This window comes from Aulonocara stuartgranti (genome assembly GCF_965226115.1).
Source record: "Aulonocara stuartgranti genome assembly, chromosome: 15".
Lineage (NCBI taxonomy): Eukaryota > Metazoa > Chordata > Actinopteri > Cichliformes > Cichlidae > Aulonocara > Aulonocara stuartgranti.
In genome coordinates, this window is record NC_138951.1 from 3,988,343 (window position 1) to 3,998,644 (window position 10,302).

Here is a 10,302-nt window from a genome sequence, read left to right on the forward strand (position 1 = left end):
TTCCATAACCTTGACCTAAATCTTTTCTGTATTAAATTTTTCTCCCCTGTGCATTTGTTTGGTAAACATATCTTCATCTGATAATTTTGCTCTGTGTATGTGGAGGTCTGTTTGGTTTTCTTCTCCTTTATTACCTGGTGATATTGGATCTCTCCTGTCTTGAGTCTGTAAAATATGAAATTTCTTTCCTCCTTTTCCTTCCTTATTTTTTCCATCTTATTATCTTTTCCCCCCCAATTGTAATTTTTACCTTGTAATACTTTTTTTGCCAAGGACTTGCCAAATGAAACCTGCAGATTTTACATTTGGTCATTTTCACATCTCTCAATGTTCTATATTCCTACCCAGACTCATGTCATGTATGGACTATTTGATTTATAAGGCTCATATTGTTATCAGTGTTTTTGAGTAAAAAAAAAAAAAACAATACTCATTGCTCAGATTTTTTCCTCCTAATTGAGATTGAAGCCAGGTGCTTCAGGACATTTTAAGTCCTGAGATAAAGTTTGAGCTATCCCAGGCAGCTCTATTCTGTAGAACTACATTTAAGATGTATTAGGAAAACCACTAAGATTGACATTTCTAGATTAAAGCCTTAGAATAGTTTAATTTACCCCCTGCCCAGGAAACCAGCCCTTAGGTCTCTTAAGTTTTCTATCAATTAAAGTTAACTCCTTTATTGATCTTTGTGTGTGAGTGAATATAATAACAATTATCTACATTTATTTTTATCCGTGATTCATATTTTTGTGTGTGATTCTGAATTCAGTGTTCTACTCATTATCTAAGTGGCTGAGTCACTGCATAAACCTAACGGCACACAGAGCATGATGTGTTCATTTACATAGGTAAATATTAAAATCATCAGTTAGAAGAGAGTAATGCTGTTTTTAAACAGTATCATTGGACTCATTTTATTCAGATATCAAATTGCATACTTTGCACAAAAGACGTTACCATATATAGCATCGAAAACCCTTTTTTCCTCCTCTACTAAAGTCAAGAGAATTCACCGTAATCTAATGGCATTTTCCTGTAAAGCCAAGCGTTGCATATTTAAGATGAGCTGTCGACCCCTGCAGCGGTTTTTACATGGGCAACTGAACAGAAACACCATTTCATTTTAATGTTCTGGGACCATGGTAATATGATTCATCATGATTGTCCCTGACCCTTGTAACACTATCAATATTGCATTATCCGTGTGACCGAGTGCCCTGTAAACCACATTATTTGCCACCATGACTTAATTTTTTTTTTTTAAATAAATCTGAAAATCCAAATCCAGTGTCTGCCTCAGCTGAAGGTAACAAACAAACCAGAATCATTAATAATTCATTCATTTGCTAGTATTGGAGACACAAAATCTTAGTTAACAGGAAGAGCAGGCTGAATTGTTCTTAGAGGCAGATATTGAAGGCTTAATAGCGTCCCTTGTGATGGAGACTGTTGGGTTTTGAGTCCTTGTTGTTGAGTTTTTTCCTCCTCCCTCTCTGCCTGCTAACCCTCTTCTCTCAGCCAGTGGTGAGGAAGTCTCTCCAACACACATGTGCGTGTAGATAGTGAAGCCTTCAGTGATCAAAGAAGACCCTCTACTGTATCACAGTCAGCTCCAGTCTGCATGCCTGACTGTGTACAGCATGCTTATTTGAAAAAGGGATTTGTTTGCAAAATACCAGAAGCATAGAGCGACTGTAAATTCAGTGGACTGCACTTACATTCTGCACATTTTCGAGACTTTTAAGTGGAAATACTGCATTTTATAAAATATTTGTGCAAGCCACGTTAACAAAAGCTCTGAGTTTGCCGCTAATGACAATGTATACCCTTATTCAGCTGTTGTTTAAAATCGCAGGCATCCCAACCCTCCCTTTTGAATCTATGTTCTTAAGAAGCATAGATAGAGATGTGGTAAAGAAAAGGTTGTGGGGGAAGATGGAGCAAGGAGTTTAGAAGGGGTGAGGTTAAATGGCCCATGTCAGTAGTAGTCTTTAATGCATGGGATTACGGCCCTTTTGTGTGCTGTGAGCTCACTCAGTCACTGAGCCCATGTAAGACCCTCTCACACCATTTACCCCACAGTGTCGCCGACACCCTGATCAAGCTGACAAAGGCTGGGAAGTGCACTGCTGCAATCAGCCTGGTAACAGTAAGAGGAGAATAAAGCGAAGAAACGGAGAGAGAGAGAGAACAAAGAGGGGAAAGAAAGGCGCATAAGAGAGGAGAATGCAAAGACAAATACACCAGAAGCAAAGACTGTTGTGCAATAGTAATGTCGGAAATGCAGTTGAAGAGGAGGTGAGAAGAGGCTGTGTAAAACAGTGAAAATGGCTTGAGGTGAGAAGATGAACTATCTCAGGAGAAAAAGGTGCATTATAAAGTAGAGACACTTAAAGCAAGAGTTGGGGAACATGATGAAAAATGGAGAGAAATGCAGTGGCAGTGGGATGAAAGGCTGGCTGACATTATTACACATGTGCGATGGGTTGGTAATGATGCTAATTAAAGCTTTTATGCATGTGTTGTTAAAACCGGCATCTCACTGTGATGTGCTCCATTTGGACCTCTTTTATTAGTTCTTATGGCTGGATTGAAACTATGAAAGCTGATAGCTCCCCTGATGTTAGGCCAGAGTTAATGTGAAAAAAGTACAAAAAGATACCAGTAAAATATATTCAATATGTAGCAGCTGATGGCACTTTTTTCCCAGTGTTGCAGAGATCATGATTATCGCTCTGCATGAATTCTGAATATTAGATTTTTTTCATGTTCTTAGCTTCTTTATGTAGACATTATTTGTCAAGGGACTTGGTTATTAGATTGGCCAGGTGGAAGTTCTTGTGAAAAGGGATATAACCAGTGATTTTCTACACTACCAGATGAAATTATGAAAGTTTGAATGTTTCAAAGGAATAATCGTCCTGTTTTCTGGACCTTTAAGTTTTATATGGTATGCATTTAGCGGCTGTGCTTATACGGAGTCTGATGTTCTGCTTGTAATCATTTCAAAAGCTGAAACAGTAAAAATAATGCTTAGTTTAAACACCCCAATCAGAAGAAACACGCCCGCTTTTTTTCAGTTTCAGAGGGATGAAATAAACCTTTGTGTAAACTGATTAGGAGAAAACTTGTACAATGTAAGTAATTTAACCTGATTGCATTCTTCTCTCCACATGCCCTCCATCTTGACAGAAAAGTGCAGGAACATATGCTTCTCTGCTTTTGGAATATGGCAGCCTGCAAGCGCAGCTGTCAATCTGCATAGAGATTGTTTTAAATACAGTGTTTTCAGGAATTAAGAGTGCGATAATAACGGCAACTGCTGTGGCGAACAGATGATGGCTGTCTGTGTTCAGGGAGCTGATTAAACATGTGACGTTTACTGATAACTGTAGAAGAAGGGGAGAAGTTAACAGGTGAAACAAAGTCTTGAATCAGACTGACTTCAACTATAGAAATGTTTACATGTGACTGAAAGAGAAGCTGTAAAAGCTTTTTCTGATGATCTGTCACACTGTGGTTTTTCATAGTAATCATTGCTCTAACACAATTTTTTCCATTTGTGGTGCTTTATGATGTCAAAGAGATTACATATCCTTAATATAGTCATCTCAGGCACATTACACAGTGGACTTGCCAACCTGCTGTTCAAACCTTATGTTTGTAAGAGGAGCTGAGGGGCTGCACCGAGGCCTAATATGAGATGAATAATGTTTATTTTGAATTGTGAATTATGCAGAGGTACTCTAATAGACTCCAAGGATAATAAATATGGAGCTGGAAACGGACACATTAAGTCCACTTTGAGCTGGAGTTTATCCAATCTTCTAAATACAAAATGTGAAAACATTGATGCAGATAATGTTGTTTAGTTGGAAGCAGGTGTAATTTCTCTCTCCATGTGATGTTTGTAGCAGAAAAAAACAATCTAAAAAAAACTAAGGAAGGCTTTTAGGAGGTCACTGATTACGTTAGTCAGCACTGAGATGAAGAGCAGTAGCAAATGTTTGTCACGAGGATTCGATACGAACCATTAGGACTAATGCATCATGCATGACGTTTTTCATTCTTTCAGTTATAAAGAATAATAACAATAATAATATTGGTGGCAGGTACGTGGCTCCAAGCTGTGGTGTATCTTAATAGAAGCTAAAAAGTAAAAAATCCTACCGAGTATTTTTCTTCAGGCCAGATTTCCGGTTATGAGCAGACTTTGTCTTGGGATTAAGTTTCTGCTCAAGTTTCTCTTGATGTGAAGCCTCAGTTTAACTTTAATCAGGCCAACTGTCATTTAAACAGAACCCATTGTCAGATGGAGTACAGTGATTAATACAATGCTAACCTTTTTACCTTTGCAATTTTCATTCTTTTGCTCACTGTAATTATCTCTCAGACGTTCACTGATGAGGCTCTGACAAACATCTATGTCTTATTAATCATCATATTGCCTTGATTTTATGTTTTTCAAGCAGTTTTCTCTCTCTGTCTCTCTGTCTCTCCCACACACACACCATTTAATTTCAGTTGAGGTTTCTCTGTTTGCCTTGTGTCAGTGATGATAACTTTAATTATTGTGCCTTTGCTGTCTCAGTCCGTGCATTCTGATGAGCTGCGTGTTTAAATAGAAGCGCATATACACACAGACTTTGGTTTGGGTAAAATGCGAAGAACGGGTCAATTAAAAGGGCCTTTGACTGTCCAGAATGTTTTAATTAAAGTAGCAGTGAAATGTAAACTTGGTTCTAATTATGATTAGCCTTAATTAGCTGTCATTCTGATCTTAATTGCTTTTGAATGCAGCTGACCTCCAAATGATGCATCTCCACGCACCAGCATCAGTGAGTTGCTTGTGCGACCCGTTGTTCCATCACTGTACGACTGTCCGATTGCGCCTGTGCTGTTGTTTCTGTGGTATATATCTGTAAGATGTATTTATTTTCTAAAACGAATGATTTCTATTGTTTCCTGCAGATTCTACTGGATATGGTGGTGAAGAAGAGTGAGGGCTACAGCGTGGAGCAGCTGGAGCGACTGTACTCCCTACTCAGCCAGTGCATCTACAAGCATCGTAGAGAGTACGACAAGACCCAGCTACTCGAGGTCAGAGAGACACAACACACACTGGTGTAGCCTTTTATAATGTGCATTTAAATACAAATATAGTCCTTATCCAGTACTGCAGTCTGCCTTGAGCCTTTCACTTAAAGGTGAAAGTGATTTTGTTGAATCATAACATTTAATTGCTACTTTAAATAATGCATTAGGTACACAAATGCCAAATCTTGCCATTTTCAGCTTCTCAAATGAGAATATTTCACATTTTTCAGATTCTCTTTAATATAGAAATGTATTGACAATGGTAATAAATGTTTTCTTTTATTGTTTGAAACCCACAAACACTCAAAATTATTATATAAATTAGATGGACAATGCCAGGAAATTCTGGGCAGCATGCAATAACTGCAGCTTGGAGAGCAGTACAAGATCTAACAAAAATTGGAGTGCCCGGCCTTTACCTAAACCTTATCCTTTGTGGATAATCATTTAAAGCCATGCACCACCCAAAGACTCTCGCACTGAAAAGGGTAAAAATAAAACAAACTCGGGCTAATCAGAAAGTAGGTTTAAGGACAGGAGCAATCGAGCTTCTTGGGGACCAGAGAACCCTCCTGAAGATTTTCAAAGAACCCCCTCGTAACCTTAACATAGATTTAACTGGTTTGGATTTAGTGTCACATGGACAGATGAGTGGCATGTGTTTCTCCGTGCTTGAATAATAGCTAACAGGGTAATTAGCTAACTTGCGTAGCAGATCGCAGTCATATCGGTGTTTCTGCTGGCCCAAAGTGAACATGCAAAGGACCCCCTCCCCTTCTGTATGTTTAACATTTGCATTTTTAGTGATGCGGCATCCCGAGGATTAGTAGTAAGTAATTCTCAAAGCAAGATGTTATGGATGTCAAGAAAATGTTACTTTTTAGATTTATTTTTTTATATTTTGTCCTACAGATTTGACCTTGTTCAGACCAAATAACTCCGATTATTAAAGAGCTGGAAACAGTTGTACACAAAGGCAGATGATATCGGAGAAGGTGTGGCTTTCTCCTTAGGGAGCTTAGACATCTCTGAACACTGCGACAGACTGAAACAAGAAGACGTGTTTGGCACTCACTGGGATTCATGACAAAAAAAGGCTAGATATCGACTATGGAAGAAGAGATGGGTAAGAGTAGCATAAACAGCATCTAGATCAGGGTAGAAATTGAGGTCTGCAGCAGAGTGTGATCTAATGAGGACAGTGGAAACTAGTAGTGAGAACATTTAAAAAATTGTTTTCAGTGCTTGTGGGAGACCCCCACAGTATATTCCACATAATTCTGATGTTAGTTGGCCAAACAAATGTACTGAACTTCTTAAACTCCACTGAGGCTTCATGAAAAATATATTATGGCTTTGTTTTCCAAAATAATTACAATTTAAAATGGTACTGTGTTTCAGGCAGCCAGAATAAGATCTTAGCGGCACAGGACTGAAAGTCAGAATTTTATATTCATGAATGCAATCAAGCCGCTGACACACAATAATGTTTTATATTATGGTAGCATGATGGTAATTTTGAGGAGATGTAGATCATAAAATGTAATATAAAGACAAACTCGTGCTACAATAACCGCAAATGTTCATTTATCTTTTTCCCAAGTCTCTCGGGAAAATACTGCAAATAATAATAAGCGAAGGATGACAAAAGGGTCTGAATGAATGGGAACTTTTTCCTTTTAAGTTTGGCTCTTTCTTGACAATGTTCCATGTAGAAAAAGCTGCTGTATATTTTCCCAGAATCCCATCTGGTCATCTGCTGCTGCTGTAGGATGTCAGTGCAGACAGGGGCTCAGAATGGCAGTGTCCTGGCGCTGGTAGCCAGTGCCGGCTGTCAGGATGTCAGAGGGAGGAAGCGGCAAAGGGAGAGGGAGAGAGAGCAGTCAGCCAGGTGGTGCCACCTGTCTACGGGCCGCTCTGGTGAAGGGAGGGAGGGCGCGTGTCTGGGTTCGTTTCATACTGCCAGCCTAAATTGGTGTTTCGAGAGCAGAAATGTCAGCTCATCTGGCACGTGTTTTGTTTGCCTGCATTTCCAAACATACATCTCAACCCCACAGCAGGTCATCTCCTTGAGAATGCAAAACCACGAGCACACAGATGCACACCGAGGTGGTCCAGAGTGTAGGGGCTGCAGCCTTTTTGGGGGCAACTCTCGGTATTTATGTCCGAGTTGTAGAGCTGAGTGAAATGGAGCGTGTCCATACATTTGTCTCCCTTACGTTCTCGCCGTCCTCCTCTGGGCACGGCTCGTCTCAGTCTTCCTGAAGAGCTGACCTTTTCAGCAGATGGAGCGGATAGCACGCTGCGTTTAAAGCCAGAGGGACCGTATCTGCTCTGTACACAGAAACCCGCAAGCTATGTTCCTGTCCACAAATTGGCGTATGTGTTTCCCTTGGCCCGGTATCATATTTTGCTCGTGTCTCAGACAGCAATTAAAGACTTTGTAAGGGCCTTTGACCTTTAACCTAAATCTGTGCTGTGCCAAAGCTGAACAGGATACCAGTCAGGTTAACTAAACCCCTCAATAGTTGATTAATTCTCTGCCAGTTTTGTGTGTATACTGCTGAGGGCTTTGGCCTGCAGGTCAATTAACACTTTTATTCCTACTTGTTTAGCCAAAGCAGCGTCATGAATAAGAGCCTAATTGTTCCTAAAACTAATTTGACCATTGAACTATTTGATTGGTTCCTGGCATGCATTTCGTATTTAGAATATTGATTAAACTTGAGCTTCAAGGGGGCCTATTACGCTCATTTTCCAGCACCGTATTTTGATTCCTGCACATTATTAAAGTAGCATTTCATTATGGAGTTCAGAAATGATCTTTATTTATTTTACACTGGGCTTCGGTACACCCCAACAAGCATTTAGCTCATTTCTCCCTGCTTTTAAGTTAGCTTCTTTCTGATTGGCTGTTACTCACAATCAAGACTTCTGTGGTCTCATATGAACACTCATTGACGTCCTACAGAGACAAGAGTATAAAAACTGCCTCACACTCAGCTTTTGGCTCATGGGATTACACGCACTGCACTATTGGAAGACTAAATATGAAAAAGCGTAACAGGTCCTCTTTAAAGAGTCTTTTGAGACCTTCTCTGACATTTGTTGCTGAATAGCCATATAAAGAGAAACCTATTTAAAATAGGCGGTATCAGTTTCTCCATTGACAGTAGGCTATGCAGTGCAGGCTTTCATCATTGTGAGTCTGTGAATCTGATGTCAGCGGCTTGTGTAACAACACCTTCATCCAGGAACAATACACAAGATTGTTCTCTCTCGACTCTTTCTTCCCTGGAAAAAACGACTCAACTTATACTTGAGTTGTTGTGAAGATTTTTTTGTTTGGTTTTTTCCCCCTCTCACCTAACCTTCACGTAGATGCTGCAGAGAACCTCGTCCTCCCAGGGGTTGTAGCAAATTAGATCTGGGAGATGGAGGAACTCTGTAAGTGATGTGGGAGTAGATAAGATGGGTTCAAACAAGGTGGGTGCACCAAAGTAATTTAAAGTTAACAGTGGAGAGCATGCTACGCTGGATTTTTCTTTTCATGCACGCGTTGAGGGCCCCAGTGAGATATAAAACACCTAAAACTGCAGTTTGGCTGCAGTTGACCTGTTGAGCTGTGCAGAGGTTAGACATTTTTGCCATGTAAGTCACCATCCACCCATGCTAGATAGAGACAGTGTTACAGGCTAACTTTATGTCAGTGAGACAAAGGGGAGGTGCTGTGAGGGCTTGTTAGTCTGCTGTGTACTCGGGATGACAGCGTGCGAGGGCTTCAGGCAGATAAACTTTAGATCACAGAGGCGCAAAGCGTCAAGGCAGTGAAGAGCTCATTTGCATGTGCCCGTGTTTACAGTGAAACACAGCAAAAAAGTGCTAAAAGCACAGACATGGGCTGAGTCGAGGTTTTCACGAAGACTTTTTCATTCAAATGAACATCAGCTTCACCTTTCTTGGCTTTGCTGGCTTTTTACAGCTCGTGCAACCTGGATTTGATCGCTGTGGGGCTGTGATGAAGTGCTAAGCGCTTAATTGTTGTTCTAAATGAAGTTTCAAGAGAAGTTGGAATCTCATGTAGAATAACACTGGCGTGATTAAATTTACCTGGCTCCAGCTAAATTAGATCTCATGTTCTGATGTGTCAACTGAAAGTTAAATACACAGGCAGGACTGTTTTGGTGGGAAGAGTGAAAGCGGACTCCCTTTTGTTTGGGTTGGGTACTGCCAACAGTGATGCGTGGTGACGGCGGAGCTGCCGAGCAAAAGCCGTTTCTAGGCTGAATGGCAATACATGATGTATATGTTCCATGTGAGATGTCGGCAATATTTAGGATCAAAAATAAAACGCATAAAACTGCGGAAACGTTTCAACATATGTCACAATGAAATTAAATTAGAAAAACGGTGGTAAATTCTTAAAAATGGAGACGGACGCTTATCAAATCCACTGAGAGAACTAATCATTTTATCCCGAGAAGCACAGATGTTGGTCTGTTGCAGCCCTGATTGGTTCATTTGTGTTCTTGTGTCCTTTTGGTGTTTAAACACTTCGCTTGAATCTGAACCGAATGCTTTATTAGGTATTATCAGGTTGGTTGCAGCAGAAATCGAGACTCATCAGACCAGGTTTGTCCTGTTTTAAGCTGACAGGACTGGTAATCGGCGTGCTCTTCTGCATACATTGATTGTAATGAGTTACTGTTGTCCCCCTACCAGCTTGAAGCAGTCTGGCCAGTCTCCTCAACAAGACATTTTTGTCCAGAGAGCTGCTTCTCTTTTTTACACCATCCTCTGTAAACTTTAGAGATGGCTGCGCGGGGGGAAATCCCAGCCCGTCTGGCACCAATAACCATGCCCCATTCAAAGTCGCTTCTTCTCCAATTTGATGCTTGACCATGTCTAGATGCTTAAATGCAGCCATGTGATTGGCTGAACTGGTGCATGGGTTAGCGAGCAGTTGGAAACAAACAGGTTTCCTCAGTGCCATTAAAAGATTACATCTGCCTTCTTAAATTTGAGAGCTTCAGTTTTGTATTTATTGTTGGTGCTGCGCTGATCCTTCCTCCATGCTGCATGAGAGCAGGCTGCAGATGCAGAGGGAGTGTGGGGTGGGGCTGAGTGAGTCACACAGTTTAGTGAGAGAGAAGAGATGCAAACACTGGCATGGCTTTGTTAAAGAGATGATTTCTGTAGCTCAGC

At 40.6% G+C, this 10,302-nt stretch overlaps 1 protein-coding gene across 2 annotated transcripts in view; it reads left to right on the forward strand.

The window, feature by feature from the left end:
• atad2b (ATPase family AAA domain containing 2B) overlaps positions 1-10,302 on the forward strand; it is a 67,730-nt gene that overhangs the window by 52,532 nt on the left and 4,896 nt on the right. For both annotated transcript variants that reach the window (XM_082504815.1, XM_082504816.1), the window contains exon 27: positions 4,972-5,100. In XM_082504815.1, coding sequence (XP_082360941.1) covers positions 4,972-5,100 — 129 coding nt within the window. The remainder of the gene's footprint in view (positions 1-4,971; positions 5,101-10,302) is intronic.